Below are 18657 nucleotides of genomic sequence, written 5' to 3'. Positions count from 1 at the left end.
CACTAAGCACAGGAAAATCCTAGAGGAAATTGGGTTCAGTCTGCTTTTCATCAGACTCTGGGAGAAGAATTCACCTTTCAGCAGGACAATAACCTAAAACACAAAGCCAAATCTAAACTGGAGTTGCTTACCAAGAAGACAGCAAATGTTCATGAGTGGCTGAGTTACAGTTTTGACTTAAATATGCTTGAAAATCTATGGCAAGACCTGAAAATGGTTGTCTTAGCAATGATCAACAACCAATTTGACAACCAATTTGCCCATTATTCTTGAAAAGAAGATGCTGCACAATCCAGGTGTGGAAAGCTCTAAGACTTACCCAGAAAGACACACAACTGTAATCGCTGCCAAAGGTGATTCTAACATGTATTGAATCAGGGGGTTGAATACTTATCAAATCAAGATACAGTGGGGAGAACAAGTATTTGATACACTGCCGATTTTGCAGGTTTTCCTACTTACAAGGCATGTAGAGGTCTGTAATGTTTTATCATAGGTAAACTTCAACTGTGAGAGACGGAATCTAAAACAAAAATCCAGAAAATCACATTGTATGATTTTTAAGTAATTAAATAGCATTTTATTGCATGACATAAGTGTTTGATACATCAGAAAAGCAGAACTTAATATTTGGTACAGAAACCTTTCTTTGCAATTACAGAGATCATACATCATTTTGCTTCTACACCTGCATTGCCTGCTGTTTGGGGTTTTAGGCTGGGTTTCTGTACAGCACTTCGAGATATTAGCTGATGTACGAAGGGCTATATAAAATAAACTTGATTTGATTTGATATGTTTCCTGTAGTTCTTGACCAGGTTTGCACACACTGCAGCAGGGATTTTGGCCCACTCCTCCATACAGACCTTCTCCAGATCCTTCAGGTTTCGGGGCTGTCGCTGGGCAATACGGACTTTCAGCTCCCTCCAAAGATGTTCTATTGGGTTCAGGTCTGGAAACTGGCTAGGCCACTCCAGGAGCTTGAGATGCTTCTTACGGAGCCACTCCTTAGTTGCACTGGCTGTGTGTTTCGGGTCGTTGTCATGCTGGAAGAACCAGCACGACCCATCTTTAATGCTCTTACTGAGGGAAGGAGGTTGTTGGCCAAGATCTCGCGATACATGGCCCCATCCATCCTCCCCTCAATACGGTGCAGTCGTCCTGTGCCCTTTGCAGAAAAGCATCCCCAAAGAATGATGTTTCCACCTCCATGCTTCACGGTTGGGATGGTGTTCTTGGGGTTGTACTCATCCTTCTTCTTCCTCCAAACACGGTGAGTGGAGTATAGACCAAAAAGCTCTATTTTTGTCTCATCAGACCACATGACCTTCTCCTATTCCTCCTCTGGATCATCCAGATGGTCATTGGTAAACTTCAAACGAGCCTGGACATGCACTGGCTTGAGCAGGGGGACCTTGTGTGCGCTGCAGGATTTTAATCCATAACGGCGTAGTGTGTTAGTGTGTTACTAATGGTTTTCTTTAAGACTGTGGTCCCAGCTCTCTTCAGGACATTGACCAGGTCCTGCCGTGTAGTTCTGGGCTGATCCCTCACCTTCCTCATGATCATTGATGCCCAACGAGGGGAGATCTTGCATGGAGCCCCAGACCGAGGGTGATTGACCGTCATCTTGAACGTCTTCCATTTTCTAATAATTGCGCCAACAGTTGTTGCCTTCTCACCAAGCTGCTTGCCTATTGTCCTGTAGTCCATCTGGTATGTGATGTTTAATGTACAATTTCAATCTATCTAATCAAATAGAATCCACAGATTGCAAGTTGAAGATAAATACTTTTACGAAGAGTATTAGTATATTAGTAATTGACTGACCCGATCTCTCCAGATCTCCTAACAGTGCTATTTCTTGTGTAAATTTTAGATCAATGCTATGCATTTTCAGCCATTCCTGAACCTGAGACCAGAAACAGGCTACTTGAGGGCAATACCAAAATAAATGGTCTATTGATTCTGTATCCTCACAACAAAATCTGCAGAGCTTCGATGGTTTTATGTCCCAAATATTCAACATTTTGTTGGTGGCAATAATTATATATAATAATTTTAGCTGAAAAGCACGTCTTGAATCTTGAGTTGTTTTATATATCAACTCATACACCCAACACAAAATCTCTTCCCAACTATTTTGCAACCTGTATGGCACAGTTGTCAACATCATGGTCCTCAAATGAAACTGGTATACTTTCCTATTTATGCTATTTTTATTCCTCCACCAGTTTTGATCCTTTATATTGGGCAGACAGACCAGTTCCCTACCTCCTCCCGCTGCCACCTGCCTCCTCCATTTTGGGGGTAATGCTGTAGTCAATTAGTTGTACACTTGGATTGAGCAGACCTTCCCATACAATGCTGATAACTCCATGAAGGACGTAACTACCATTCCAATTTACAATATAATTTAAAAACAAATTACCCTTTTCAAACATCTTTCCCATAAATATAGGTATTTTATCAACCAGCACATTTGAGTTCAGCCATAATATTTGTTGTAATATTTGTTCTATCTTTTCAGGGGGATGAAATTGAAATTGTAGCCAGATCTGCAATGCTTGTTTGAAAAAGAGAGATACTTTGAAAAAAAATATATAAATTAATTGAAAATGAGACATGACATTCTGCACAAAGGCAAAAAGGCCATTTTTCAACAATGGATGAGCTTTTCTTAGTAATCTACTTGAGAACCATTTAGGGTTCAAGTAAAAAATTTAAATAAGTGAAGCTTTTAGAGAGAGGATTAGTGCTATTATATTGAATTATCTCAACCCACCCAATTCATATTCATTATATAGATAGGCACATTTTATTTTGTCTGGTTTAGGGTCCTAGAAAAAGCTAAATATTTTTTGCTCATATGATTTGAAAAACGAATCATCAGGAGTAGGCAGCGCCATAATTAAGTGAGTAAACTGAGATATGACTAAGGAGTTTATCAGGGCAATGTTTCCATAAATAGACAGGTATTTACCTCCATGGTTGCAGGATCTTGTCTGTTTTTACAAGTTTTCTATTGAAATTCATTGTTGAGAGCTTATTTATAACTTTTGTGATATGAATACCAATTATGTCTACTTCACCATCAGCCCATTTTATAGGTAAACTGCAGAGTAATGTAAACGTTATATTTTTTAAAGATCCAATACGTAATATTGTACACTTATCATAATTAGGTTTTAGTCCAGAGAGTACAGAAAAGTTATCTAGATCGTCAATGAGACATTGCAGGGATCTAGCTTGCGGACTTAATATAAAACTTGAGTCATCGGCATATATGGACACCTTTGTTTTTAAGGCTTGGATTTCTAATCCTCTAATGTTGTTATTGGATCTGATTTTAATAGCTAGCATTTCGATGGCCATAACGAATAGATATGCTGACAGTGGTCACCCTTGTTTAACTCCTCTTGACAATTCAAAACTCTCTGAGAAGTTGCCGTTATTTACTATTTTACACCAGGGGTGGCTATACATTATTTTTTACCCATTTTATAAGAGAATTACCAAAATATAAAAAAATCTAGGCATTTATAAATAAAATCCAGTCTTACTTTATCAAATGCCTTTTCAAAATCAGCTATAAAAACCATGCCTGGCGTCTTAGATGTTTCATGATGTTCTATTATTTCTAGTAGTTGTCGTATATTATCTCCACTGTATCGTCCATGTAAAAAAACTGTCTGATCAGGATGAACAATACCTGGTAAAACCCTTTTAATTCTGAGTGCTATGCATTTCGCTAGTATTTTTGCATCAACATTGAAGTGCAAGGGGCCTCCAGTTTTTTTAGATAGACTGGGTCTTTATATTTACCGTCTGGGTCTTGTTTTAATAATAGAGAAATCAGACCTTCCTGCTGAGTACCTGACAGATTACCATTTCTATAGGAGTAGTTAAAACAATCTAACAATGGAGCTTTTAGTATATCAAAAAAAGGCTTGATATACCTCTACCGGTATGCCATCAAACCCTGGGGGTTTTCCAGACTGAAAGGATTTAATAGCCTCAAAGTTTTTCCTCTGTTATTTGGCCTTCACACTGATCTTTCTGTACATTTGATAATTTTCCATTTTTTATATTATTTGGAAAGAATTGCTTACTGTAATCTTCAGTGGGAGAGGATGAGACAGAAAAGAGAACATCTGCCTAAAATATTTAGCTTCGTCTTTTAAAATATAATTCGGAGAATCATAGATGACTTCGTCTTCAGTGACGAGTTTCTGCAAATAATCTTTCTTAGCGTTCCTGTATTGGAGATTCAGGATGAATTTTGTGCATTTTTCTCCGTATTCCATCCAGCTTGCTTTATTTTTGTAATAGATTACATTAGATCGTTCTTGAATAAGTTCCTCAAGTTCTTTTTGTTTTTCCTCTAACATATTTTGTATCTCTATAGTTTCGTTTTTATGGCTATCTACCTGTACTATTAGTTCATGGATTTCCCTTGTTAGTCTTGTCTCTTTAGCCAGAAACTGCTTTCTTATTATTGATGAAATGAATGACCTCTGAAGGTACATTTTAAAGGTATCCCAAACATTAAGGGGTTTTGCTGAACCTATATTATACTGGACAAATTATTTTGTCTTAGTTAAAAATAAGTTGTCCTCCAGTAAACTTTGATTAAATATCCAATATCTCCGCCCACGTGGGAAATCTAAAAGAGTTATGTGGATGCCAATTAGATGATGATCCGATCGCATTCTGTGTCCTATTAAAACTTTTTAACCTTTGATTCAAGAGAGAAAGAGACAAGAAAGTAGTCAAGACGACTAGCTTGATTAAGTCTCTTCCATGTATATCTCACTAGGTTGGGATTTTTTAGTCTCCAAATATCCACTATTTCTAATGTGTCCATAATATTTGTGATTTCCTTAAGGGCACGGTGACGATAGTTTGTAGAGTGATTACTGTCACGTTCCTGACCTGTTTTCCTTTGTTTTGTATTCATTTTAGTTGGTCAGGGCGTGAGTTGGGTGGGTTTGTCTATGTTTGTATTTCTATGTGGGGTTTTGTGTTCGGCCTGGTATGATTCTCAATTAGAGACAGGTGTGTATTGTTTGTCTCTAATTGAGAGTCATACAAAGGCAGCCAGGGTTTCACTGGTGTTTTGTGGGTGTTTGTTCCTGTGGTCTCACAGGACAGTTGAAGGTTAGTCTTATTTGTTGTTTTGTAGTGTTGTAGTGTATTGTTTTGTTGTTTTCATTAAAAGATGGCTTATTTCCCTCAATCCGCATCTTGGTCCTATCCATGCTCCTCCTCGTTTGAGGAGGAGAACAACATTGACTACCTTTACAGAAACACCCACCACAACAGGACCAAGCGGATTGAGGAGAGAGAGAAAGAACTAAGGCACTGGACACAGGAGGAATGGTCTTGGGAGATCATGGACGGAAAAGGACCCTGGGGAAGGGTTGGAGAGAATCGCCGCTCTCGGGAGGTGAAGAAGGCAGCCACAGCCCAGGAGCGGTGGATTGAGGAGGCAGCACGTATGAGAGGCTGGAAGCCCGAGAGGCTCACCCAAGAATTTCTTGGGGGGGGCTAAAGGGGAGTGTGGCGAAGCCGGGTTGGATACCTGAGCCAACTCCCCGGGCTTGCCGTGGAGTAAGAGGGCGTCGTACTGGTCAGACACCGTGTTATGCGGTGAAGCGCACGGTGTCCCCAGTACGCGTGCTTAGCCCAGTGCGGGCTATTCCACCTTGCCGCACTGGGAGGGCTAGGTTGGGCATCGAGCCGGATGCCATGAAGCCGGCCCAACGTATCTGGCCTCCAGTACGTCTCCTCGGGCCGGCGTACATGGCACCAGCCTTACAGGTGGTGTCCCCGGTTCGCCTGCATAGGCCAGTGCGGGCTATTCCACCTCGCCGCACTGGCAGGGCTACGGGGTCCATTCAACCTGGTAAGGTTGGGGAGGCTCGGTGCTCAAGAGCACGTGTCCTCCTTCACGGTCCGGTATATCCGGCGCCACCTTCCCACCCCAGCTCAGTACCACCAGTGCCTACACCACGCACCAGGCTTCCAGTCCATCTCCAGAGCCCTGTTCCTCCTCCACGTACTCTCCCTATGGTGCGTGTCTCCAGCCCAGTGCCTCCAGTTCCGGCACCACGCACCAAGCCTCCTGTGCGTCTCCAGAGCCCTGGACGCACTGTTCCTTCTCCCCGCACTCGCCCTGAGGTGCGTGCCCTCAGCCCGGTACCTCCAGTTCCGGTACCACGCACCAGGCCTAGAGTGCGCCACGAGAGTCCAGTGTGCCCTGTTCCTGTTCCCCGCACTCGCCCTGAGGTGCGTGCCCTCAGCCCGGTACCTCCAGTTCCGGTACCACGCACCAGGCCTATAGTGCGTCTCAGCCGGCCAGAGTCTGCCGTCTGCCCAGCGGTGCCTGAACGGCCCGTCTGCCCAGCTCCGTCTGAGCCATCTGTCTGCCCAGCGCCGTCTGAGCCATCTGTCTGCCCAGCGCCGTCTGAGCCATCTGTCTGCCCAGCGCCGTCTGAGCCATCTGTCTGCCCAGCGCCGTCTGAGCCATCTGTCTGCCCAGCGCCGTCTGAGCCATCTGTCTGCCCAGCGCCGTCTGAGCCATCTGTCTGCCCAGCGCCGTCTGAGCCATCTGTCTGCCCAGCGCCGTCTGAGCCATCTGTCTGCCCAGCGCCGTCTGAGCCATCTGTCTGCCCAGCGCCGTCTGAGCCATCTGTCTGCCCAGCGCCGTCTGAGCCATCTGTCTGCCCAGCGCCGTCTGAGCCATCTGTCTGCCCAGCGCCGTCTGAGCCATCTGTCTGCCCAGCGCCGTCTGAGCCATCTGTCTGCCCAGCGCCGTCTGAGCCATCTGTCTGCCCAGCGCCGTCTGAGCCGTCTGTCTGCCCAGCGCCGTCTGAGCCGCCCGTCTGTCCCGAGCCAGTAGAGCCGTCCGTCAGTCAGGAGCCGCTAGAGCCGTCCGTCAGTCAGGAGCCGCCAGAGACGCCCGCCAGTCAGGAGCCGCCAGAGACGCCCGCCAGTCAGGAGCCGCCAGAGACGCCCGCCAGTCAGGAGCTGCCAGAGACGCCCGCCAGTCAGGAGCTGCCAGAGACGCCCGCCAGTCAGGAGCTGCCAGAGACGCCCGCCAGTCAGGAGCTGCCAGAGACGCCCGCCAGTCCGGAGCTGCCCTACAGTCCGGAGCTGCCCTACAGTCCGGAGCTGCCCTACAGTCCGGAGCTGCCCTACAGTCCGGAGCTGCCCTACAGTCCGGAGCTGCCCTACAGTCCGGAGCTGCCACTCAGCCCGGACCTGCCGGAGTCCCTCAGCCAGGACCTGCCGGAGTCCCTCAGCCAGGACCTGCCGCCCCTTATCCCGGTGCTGGTCCTTATCCCGGTGCTGCCCCTTATCCCGGTGCTGCCCCTTGTCCCGGTGCTGCCCCTTGTCCCGGTGCTGCCCCTTGTCCCGGTGCTGCCCCTTGTCCCGGTGCTGCCCCTTGTCCCGGTGCTGCTCCTTGTCCCGGTGTTGCCCCTTGTCCCGGTGTTGCCCCTTGTCCCGGTGCTGCCCCTTGTCCCGGTGCTGCCCCTTGTCCCGGTGCTGCCCCTTGTCCCGGTGCTGCCCCTTGTCCCGGTGCTGCCCCTTATCCCGGTGCTGCCCCTTCATTTAGGTGGGGTTAGTGGGAGGGTGGTCATTGGGAGGGGGATAAAGAAGCGGGGATTGATTATGGTGGGGTGGGGACCTCGTCCACCGCCAGAGCCGCCACCGTGGACAGACGCCCACCCAGACCCTCCCCTAGACTTTGTGCTGGTGCGCCCGGAGTTCGCACCTTAAGGGGGGGGTTCTGTCACGTTCCTGACCTGTTTTCCTTTGTTTTGTATTCATTTTAGTTGGTCAGGGCGTGAGTTGGGTGGGTTTGTCTATGTTTGTATTTCTATGTGGGGTTTTGTGTTCGGCCTGGTATGATTCTCAATTAGAGACAGGTGTGTATTGTTTGTCTCTAATTGAGAGTCATACAAAGGCAGCCAGGGTTTCACTGGTGTTTTGTGGGTGTTTGTTCCTGTGGTCTCACAGGACAGTTGAAGGTTAGTCTTATTTGTTGTTTTGTAGTGTTGTAGTGTATTGTTTTGTTGTTTTCATTAAAAGATGGCTTATTTCCCTCAATCCGCATCTTGGTCCTATCCATGCTCCTCCTCGTTTGAGGAGGAGAACAACATTGACTACCTTTACAATTACCTTTACGGTCCATTGAGGTACTGAACACTGTGTTATAGTCACCTACCATAATGATTTGATCATTTGTTGCCTGTAAGTTCAATAAATTGGTATAAATGTTTTCGAAGAAGTGTGGATCATCTTGATTTGGACCATATAAATTAATGAGCCAGATCTCTTTTTCGTCCACTTTCATATTCAAAAGGATCCACCTTCCTTGAGAATCATTCCTGATTATTTGCACATTCAGATCAACATTTTTGTTAATTAATATCATCACACCTTTTGACTTCATTTGTCCATGACAGAAAATTATTTCACCACCCCATTCCCTTTTCCATGCAACTTCATCTAAGGATGTAGAGTCAGTTTCCTGTAAACAGTATATGTTATATTCCTTTTCTTTTAGCTATGTAAAGACTGATCTTCTTTTTTTATAATCTGATAAACCTAGCTAAACTAACCTAAACTAGCTATACTTATTTCACCCCTTACCATAATTAGATACTATTCTCAGGCTAAATTGACCATAATTCGTGCTTGTAAAGTTACTGCCATCAGAGGTATTTTGACGGTCAAAATTAGAGCTTCTGATATTTAGAATTCAAGAAATAGGTTCTAGCAATATTTGTTTTATTCCCTTGCCTGTTTGCTTGTGAGCAAAGGCGACAGATGTTAGAAAATTGAGACAAGATATTATGTGTGTAGTAAATCTGAGTACTTTGATGTGTATGCTATTGGATGTGATTTACTGAGAGTGTGTACGATGTCTGTATAAGAGTAGGACTATAATGTGTGCTGTCCAAGTAAATAATATCTCTGCTAATTTGCATAGTTGAGTGTCTGTGTGTAACATGTAGTGTGTATAGCCTTAATATTCATGATGATAATTGTAATCCAAATCGTATCACCATCATAGTTGCACCATAATTACCTTTAACATCATTGAAAAACACATCCCAGCATTTCCATAGCAATTGACGTTTCACATGATCATGAGAGACCTTGCATTACTCGGGAGACGGCTTCTCTACAGTACAAATGTATTCCGTACAATATGTTATTATTCCCCAACGCCCCTATTCTTATATCTTCCCCTTGCTTGTTGTAAACATATATAAACTTGTAGACAAATACATCAAAAAAGATAGACAAACAATAGACACATTAAATTATAAAACAGTTCTCGACAATAGAAAGAGAGGAAGAGAAGAGAAAGAGAGAGTGAGAGAAGAGAGCGAGATCAGGTGTTGTGTGTATAAGTCCGTATGTGTAAGCGAGCATGTAATTGAGTATGTGTGTGTTCATATCCACCTCATAGTTTTCAGATATTTTTACAGTTCCCACACTTTCTTTTTTTCGTAACCTGAAGTCCCTGTAGAATTTAGTACAGCCATGGTGTTATGGAGCTGTCTCCTCAAACTTAGATGTGTCTGTCCATAACACTTTTTTACAATCAAATCAAATCAATCTTACACTGTCCAGTGTCTGTGTTTTTTGCCCATCTTAATCTTTTCTTTTTATTGGCCAGTCTGAGATATGTTTTTTTCTTTGCAACTCTGCCTAGAAGGCCAGCATCCCGAAGTCGACTCTTTACTGTTGACGTTGAGACTGGTGTTTTGCGGGTACTATTTAATGAAGCTGCAAGTTGAGGACTTGTGAGGCGTCTGTTTCTCAAACTAGACACTCTAATGTACTTGTCATCTTGCTTAGTTGTGCACTGGGGCCTCCCACTCCTCTTTCTATTCTGGTTAGAGCCAGTTTGCGCAGTTCTGTGAAGGGAGTAGTACACAGTGTTGTACGAGATCTTCCGTTTCTTGGCAATTTCTCGCATGGAATAGTCTTCATTTCTCAGAACAAGAATAGACTGACAAGTTTCAGAAGAAAGTTATTTGTTTCTGGACATTTTGAGTCTGTAATCGAACCCACAAATGCTGATGCTCCAGATACTCAACTAGTCTAAGGAAGGACAGTTGTATTGCTTCTTTAATCAGGACAACAGTTCTCAACTGTGCTAACATAATTGCACAATGGTTTTCTAATGATCAATTAGCCTTTTAAAATGATCATTTTGGATTAGCTAACACAACGTGCCATTGGAACACAGGAGTGATGGTTGCTGATAATGGGCCTCTGTACGCCTATGTAGATATTCCATAAAAAATCTGCCATTTCAAGCTACAATAGTCATTTACAACATTAACAATGTCTACACTGTATTTCTGATCAATTTGATGTTATTTTAATGGACCAAAAAATTGCTTTTCTTTCAAAAACAAGAAAATCTGTAAGTAACTCCAAACTTTTGAAAGGTAGTGTAAGTTCAAGGGATTTTAATGCCTGAGATGGGAAAACAGTTTTTCCGTATGCTAGACATATTCTCCATGCAATTGAAAAAATTATATTTTAAAGTAAATTTCTTAAAAGTTTGCTTTTCCAAAAAGCACACATATTGACCATGATACCCCTAAACACACACACTCACACCATGTCACGCCCTGGCCTTAGTTATCTTTGTTTTCTGTATTATTTTAGTTAGGTCAGGGTGTGACATGGGGGATGTTTGTGTGTATTTGTCTCGTATTGGGTGGTTGTATTGTATTAGGGGGTTTTGGTAGAGTTTATGGGGTTGTGTTCAGTGTAGGTGTCTAGGTATGTCTGTGGTTGCCTGAGTGATTCTCAATCAGAGACAGCTGTCTTTCATTGTCTCTGATTGGGAGCCATATTTAAGGCAGCCATAGGCATTAAGCTGTTGTGGGTAATTGTCTATGTTGAACGTCAGTAGCGTGCGTGCGTGCGCGCGTGTGTGTGTGTGCACTTTCGTTTATAGCTTCACGGTCGTTTATTGTTTTGTTAGTTTTGTAAGAGTGTTTCGTTTCGTGTTACGTCTTCGTCTAATAAAAGGAAGATGTATTTCTCTCACTCTGCACCTTGGTCCACTCATTCACGTAAAGACGATCGTGACACACCAACACGTGCTTTAGTATTAACATATGTGATCCCATGGTATCATACAGAAAGATATAGAAACACAGGAACCTACAGTATTGAGATTCGGTATGGCATTGACACATGGTCCAAGATTTCTCATACAGGTCTTTACAGTAGTGATGTACCAATATGACATTTTTTGGCCGATACCGATATTCGATATTTTCCTTGCCAAAAAAACACGATACCGATATTAAAACTGTTAGCAGCTTTTTAAGCATTCTAGTACAGTTAAATAATTTAACACACACACATGGACACAGTGGTCTAAGGCACTGTATCTTAGTGTAAGAGTGTAAGAGGCGTCACTACAGCCCTTGGTTTGAAACCAGGCTGTATCACATCCGAGTCCGATAGGGCAGCGCACAATTGGCCCAGCGTCGTCCGGGTTTGGCCGGGGTAGGCCGTCATTGTAAATAAGAATTTGTTCTTAAACTTCTTATGGCTGAGATCCCGTTAACGGGATCGATATGACAACAGCCAGTGAAAGTGCAGGGCGCCAAATTCAAACAACAGAAATCTCATAATTAAAATTCCTCAAACATACAAGTATCTAATACCATTTTAAAGGTAATCTTGTTGTTAATCCCACCACAGTGTCCGATTTCAAAAAGGCTTTACAGCGAAAGCACCACAAACGATTATGTTAGGTCACCGCCAAGTCACAGAAAAACACAGCCATTTTTCCAAGCCAATGACATGAGTCACAAAAAGCAGAAATAAAGATAACATTAATCACTAACCTTTGATGATCTTCATCATATGACACTCATAGGACTTCATGTTACACAATACATGTATGTTTTGTTCGGTAAAGTTCCTATTTATATAAAAAAGATCTCAGTATACATTGGCGAGTTATGTTCAGTAGTTCCAAAAACACCTGGAACCAAAAAGGTCCAAGTGAACTGGTTGACTCTAGAAGATTCAGTCTCAGCAACAGTGAATGTGACAGAGTGTCTCTGGTACTGTGCTCTTTAGGGAAGGGGGGGATACTAGGAACACATGTGGTGAACATCTTGGGGAGGAATTTACGTGGTGGAGCAGGGGGAAGACCATGAGGGATGTGCTTCAGCATGACCAGGTGACCAAGCTGATATTGTTGCAAACATTTTCATCAAATGCATTCTTTTCAACCTTGGGGTGCAATCAAGTGCCGTTGAGTTCGCGAAATAGTAACTCTTAAAGATGATTGATATTGTATGTGCTGTCTAATGCCCTTCAAATACTGGTATTCCAACAATTTTCGGTTGATTTATGGTTGCAAGAGCAATGCTTAAGTATCTACCTTAGCCCATAAAAAGTTTACTGTACATTTTGTTTGAGAAAACCCGGTAAGGTGCATAGGTGGTTAAAAAGTTACTTCACTGCTAGACAGGCAAGTCCCATTATCATCTAGGCCATGTCCTGAGGGACTCCTGAATGTTCTTTCAATCTGATTCTTGTGGTTTATTTCCTTTTATACAGTCGATGGCTATTTCAGACTCAGAGCTCTTAAAGGGACCATCGAGAAGATGTCTTGCTGTTCAATTGTCCATTTTATTGAGGATATATAATCCTTAGGATGTTTCTAGCTTACCTGTACACTACTTTCAGTAACATCTATCCAATTTCAGAGGTCAGTGATTGGATAGCTTAATTGAAATGAAAACCAATGAAAGTGGCCCGATTGTGAAACACTAGCTAGGTTTCCATCCAATTTGAGACAGATTATAATTGTTTTTTAATTCACTACGTGATGACGTAGTGCACATAAAAAAACACTTTTACGCTAAAGGTATCATGTACCGAATAAAAAACATAAATGCAATGTGTTTCCATTGCATTTTCCATTCTACCAAGGGTTTTGTCACGCAAACTGTTGCGATAAATGGCGCTCTCTAAACAACAGTTCGCTGATTAAGTTGACAGGTTAGGTGAGATGGATAAGAGCAAGATCATTCTTATTTGTTAATTGGCAGCGTGATCATCATGTGACTAGCATACAAATCAAGGCCCTCAATATTTATTGGAATGTACTTTCACCACCCTGTGATGTTCATCATTTATTTAATCTGTAGCCTAATAAACGGTGCATGCTTTTTCAAGTCATAGTCGGACGACGACACAACGTGACTGCAAATTTACCTCGACATGGTTAATTCATCAACAAATGCACGTGAAATTGCTTCCACCGCAATTTGTCGCATAATTCATTTTACCGACACGGTGTCAAACGGACAAATTGCCTATCAACATTTCTGAAATTGTAGAGACACTTCCTGTTTCCATCATAGCTGTTGTGTTTTTTGTTGTTGTTGACAGTATGACTTTATCCGCATAAAAACTGTTTATGGAAAAATGGTTACTGATGTACAATTTTAAAATCCTAAACAGTTATTTCTCTTTTTGTTTTCTGTTTGGTCTCTCTCTCCCCCCTCTTTCTCTCTCATTTCTCTTTTTTTCTAATTCTTTCTCTTTCTTTCTCTCTCTCTCTCACACGCTCTCACAGGGGGTGGGCCAAGGTTTCATGGTGGTTTTAAGCAAATGAGAAGGTCTCAATAAAGACGGATCAAAAGTCAAAGTCTCTCCCTCTCTTGCACCCACCAGGCCGCGGCAGCGACTCAGAGTCCGACGTCGGACCCCACGGGGGCAGGAAGCTGCCGGACGTGCGCAAGGACGACATGCTGGCACGGCGGACCTCGGTGAGCGAGCCCAGAGTGATGGTGCCCTTCAACCAGTACCTGCCCAACAAGAGCAATGCCAGTGGCTACGTGCCCACACCGCTGCGCCGGAAGAGGGGCGACCGTGAGGGTCGGGAGGAGGACGGTGGCAGAGGGGGCGGGGGCGGCCGCAAGAGCTGGAGTACTGCCACCTCGCCCATAGGAAGCAATAGACCCTTCAGGTGAGCATTAGTGATGCAGTTGTAGTAGTGGTAGAAGTGATTGATTGAATGTTGTGGTGGTAGTAGGCTCTGTCCCAATATCCACAAGCAATGTATTGGATTCTAAGTGGAATGCTAGTATGGATATTGGATCATAGCCATGGTGTAATTTGTTAAATGTGTTGTTGGCATTCTTTCCTCTATGGAAACTTTTACTGACCTGTATCACCTGCTACACTTTGACAGGACAATATAGACAAACCCAAGCCAATAGATAGTGTGAGGGGTTATTTCAATAGCAGTAGAATGTCATCGCTGTATATGCTGGTTATAAATATGTCATACATTATATTGAGAAAGTATTGTTCACTAAAGTGATAAATGTTTTCAATCAATCCAAACGTCAGCCCAAAAGGTTCACGCTAACAGCACTTTCTTTGGTACCGTCGAGACAAAGCAAACTCGCTTATTCTTTATTTTCTAGACGTGTCTAGCTTCTATACGTACAACCGATATGTTGTTTCTTCCACCAGCCCTGACACAGCACTTTAAAAACAGCTACCTCCGGCCAATTTTCCTTCATATTGTAATTCCCCCATTGCACAAGGGAGACTGGGAATGTCCTCTCTGATGTGGAACACGCATGTTTAAGAGGAGGAAAAATATAATAGAAAATGTACAGTGGTAGAATGAAGGGATGGGCTGATGGAGACCAGATGTGTGTTTTGATTGGCCGAGACTGAAGCACTGAGAGAGAAGCCAGCAACTGGCGAGCCATTTGCTATCCAGACACAAATAGGTGACTACTAAAATGCGTGACCGATTTTTGCTGCTATATGACTCGGTTGAGTGTTGGTGGAAACTGATGTCAAAACAGAGTATTGAGGTTTTCATGAAACAAAAATATGTCTTGTTCCACTCATCTTGTAATATTTCAGTAGATGGCAAAAATTATGTGTGTGTGTGTATGCACACGTTTTTGTGTGTGTGTGCACTTATGTGCATAAGCTTGCATTGTGCACACACACATGTACAGTCAAACATTTGGACACACCTACTCTTTCAAAGGATTTTTCTTATTTTGACTATTTTCTACATTGTAGGATAATAGTGAAGACATCAACTATGAAATAACACATATGGAATTATGTAGTAACCAAAAAAGTGCTAAACAAATCTAAATATATTTTATATTTTAGATTCTTCAAAGTAGCCACCCTTTGCCTTGATGACAGCTTTGCACACTCTTGGCATTCTCTCAATCAGCTTGATGAGGTAGTCAAGTCACCTGGAATGCATTTCAATTAACAGGTGTGCCTTATTAAAAGTTAATTTGTGGAATTTATTTCCTTCTTAATGTGTTTGAGCCAATCAGTTGTGTTGTGACAAGGTACGGTTAGTATACAGAAGAACCCTGTTTGGTAAAAGACCAAGTCCATATTATGGCAAGAACAGAACAAATAAGCAAAGAGAAACGACAGTCCCTAATTACTTTAAGACATGAAGGTCAATCAATCCGAAACATTTCAAGAATTTTGTACGTTTCTTCAAGTGCAGTCGCAAAAACCATCAAGGGCTATGATGAAACTGGCTCGCATGAGGACCCTCACAGGAAAGGAAGACCCTGAGTTACCTCTGCTGCAGAGGATAAATTCATTAGAGTTAACAGCCTCAGAAATTGCAGCCAAAATAAATGCTTCACAGAGTTCAAGTAAGACACATCTCAACATTAACTGTTCAGAGGATACTGCGGGAATCAGGCCTTCATGGTCGAATTACTGCAAAGATCCACCACTAAAGGACAGCAATAATAAGAAGATAATTGCATGGGCCAAAAAACACGAGCAATGGACATTATTCCGGTGGATATCTGTCCTTTGAACTGATGAGTCCAAATTTGAGATTTTGGGTTCCAACCGCCTTGACTTTGAGACGCAGAGTAGGTGAACGGATGATCTCTGCATGTGTGGTTCCCACCGTGAAACATGGAGGAGGTGTGATTGCGTGGGGGTGCTTTGCTGGTGACACTGTTAGTGATTTATTTAGAATTCAAGGCACACTTAACCAGCATGGCTACCACAGCATTCTGCAGCGATACGCTATCCCATCTGGTTTGGGCTTAGTGGGACTATCATATGTTTTTTAAAAGGACAATGACCCAACACACACCTCGAGGCTGTGTAAGGGCTACTTGACCAAGAAGTAGATTTATGGAGTGCTGCATCAGATGACCTGGCCTCCACAATCATCTGACCTCAACCCAATTGAGATTGTTTGGGATGAGTTGGACCGCAGAGTGAAGGAAAAGCAGCCAACAAGTGCTCAGCGCCAAGTGCTCAGCTCCTTCAGCACTGTTGGAAAAGCATTGCAGATGAAGCTGGTTGAGAGAATGCCAAGAGTGTACAAAGCTGTCATCAAGGCAAAGGGTGGCTGCTTCGAAGAATCTGAAATATAAAATATATTTTGATTTGTTTACCACTTCTTTGGTTACTCCATTATTCCATATGTGTTATTTCATATTTTTGATGTCGTCACTATTATTCTACAATGTAGAAAATAGTAAAAAATAAATAAAAACCCTTGATTGAGTAGGTGTGTCCAAACTTTTGACTGGTATTGTACGTACGAGTGTGTGTATGTGTGTGCATGTGCATGTGTGTGTCTAGCGTAAATAAATAGACATCACCTACTAAATTGGGCCTTTTGCTCCTGTATCTGACCTTGTTGACATGGCTTGGTTTGATATTAATCGCATTAGTTTAAACCTGACTTTTGCCATAACACCTACACACCACTCTCACACCGATGATACAGGATTCTCAATGAGGAGGAGGGATGACTGGCTTCGAGCCCCGGAATCATTCAGCAGAAATCAGCTTTGCTCTACATGTGTTTGTGTGTCTTTCTGTGCAAGGCTGTAATTGTAAAGAGTTAAACCTGTCAGTGGAAGTGAATAAGACACGTGTGTGTGTGTGGATGCACATAAGTTTAAACCTGCATGTGGGTGTGCAAGGGCAGGTCCTAAGGTCATACCATACCTATCTGAGTAAGTCCATGAGTACTGCATGTGTGCATTTGTCAGTGTATTTTTCTGCGAGTATGTATTTGTGCTTGCATGACATCATGAGATTGGCCTGAGCTTCTTTCTGAGGTCATCGGGTCCCTGACTGACCAATACTGACCAGTACATTATCCTTCGTTCAGCTTGTTCTGCTTTTCAGTGACTGTTCAAACGATTTGAGATTGTGTCATTATCATGTGTGATGGGTTTTTTTCTTTCTTTGCTCCTCCTCTTCTTCACCCTTCCGCCGTGCATGTTTCCATTGGTGTATTGTGGTTTCTATTTACTACTCCCATCGTCATTGTCCATATGACCCCTCTGTGACTGGGTTTTGTGGTAACGGTTGTGTGTTTAACATATGTGTTGTGGCTTTGGTTTGTGCTGTGTTGTGTCGTACCACCTGTGTCGTGGTTGCATGTTGGTGTTGTTGGGATTGCCCCCTGTGTGCATGTGCGTGCGCGTGTGTGTGTGTGTGTATAACAGTCCGACTGAACTCCCCACCCTAGAAGTACCCCCAGTTATAGCCGCTATAGAGCCGCCATCCCCCGAGCCCCAAGCCCAACCCCTTCCCAAACCACAGAATCAGTCAGAAGAAGAACACAGGAACAAGGAAGAAGAGAAGGAGGAACAAATGGAGGGGAGGAAAGAGGAGGAAGGGAAGCTGACTCCTGCATGCACATGGAGGCAGGAGTGGAAGGAGTGGAAGGAGAGGGAGGAGGAATATGAAGGTCACCCCTACAACTCCCCTCAACGCTCACAGACCCCCACACTCACCCACGGGGAGACGGCTATACACCTGACTGGGACTGCTGAGCAAAGGTGCCAATCACAGTATGCCCTAACCCCTGAAGCCTAAACCCTACCCCTTGTCCCAACCCAACAACCCCCAGGCAAAAGTGTTTCCATTTAATAACCCCTCACTCCAAAAATCCCCAGACAAGAGACTTTCCCGTAAAGTCGCTATTGGCTCATCAAGCCACGGTTCCAATGACCCCAACTTAATTAAACCTTTGCCCCAATCTTAGAATGTTTTTCCTGTAAGGTGTGTTGAACCAAGGTGCCCATTTTTAAAGCTTACACTGTTTTGGTGATGACACCTTTAAACATGCCCATGCAGACACTGAAAAGTCTTTTGCAGACAACTATTTACACAAACTCCGAGGGATTCAGTAAACCGTTTCGTAAGAGTTTAACTTTGCCTGTTATTTTTTCACACAGACATGACTGATGCTCATTTGGGCCCATTTATGAGTTGAATTTGGATCCACCCAATGGATATGTCTGCTTTCTCTGGCCTCAATGATATCTGAAAACCTGGCTTGTCACTATTTTGGCTGATTAACGACACTCTAAAGTGGAAATATGACTTGTGTATAGGGCATGTTCCAAGTCTGTGTCTTAAATGGCATCCTATTTCTGATATAGTGCAGTACAAGGCTCTGGTCAAAAGTAGTGCACTATATAGGGGATATGGTGCCATTTAGAACACACAAAAATAGTTATTCTGGGGATGTCCGAGAAGCTTTCCAAACATAAGCTTTGCTGTGGTGCATTGCTTTTGTTGGTGTTGGACACA

General features: G+C 43.3%; 1 protein-coding gene across 9 annotated transcripts in view; it reads left to right on the top strand.

Annotated features, from left to right (window-relative positions):
* The window catches only part of LOC129827990 (LIM and calponin homology domains-containing protein 1-like), a 164612-nt gene that overhangs the window by 116106 nt on the left and 29849 nt on the right, over positions 1-18657 (top strand). For all 9 annotated transcript variants that reach the window (XM_055889368.1, XM_055889369.1, XM_055889364.1 and 6 more), the window contains one exon: positions 13747-14041. In XM_055889368.1, coding sequence (XP_055745343.1) covers positions 13747-14041 — 295 coding nt within the window. The remainder of the gene's footprint in view (positions 1-13746; positions 14042-18657) is intronic.

The sequence above is a fragment of the Salvelinus fontinalis genome, chromosome 29 (assembly GCF_029448725.1).
Source record: "Salvelinus fontinalis isolate EN_2023a chromosome 29, ASM2944872v1, whole genome shotgun sequence".
Lineage (NCBI taxonomy): Eukaryota > Metazoa > Chordata > Actinopteri > Salmoniformes > Salmonidae > Salvelinus > Salvelinus fontinalis.
This window is presented reverse-complemented; position numbering and strand designations above follow the sequence as displayed.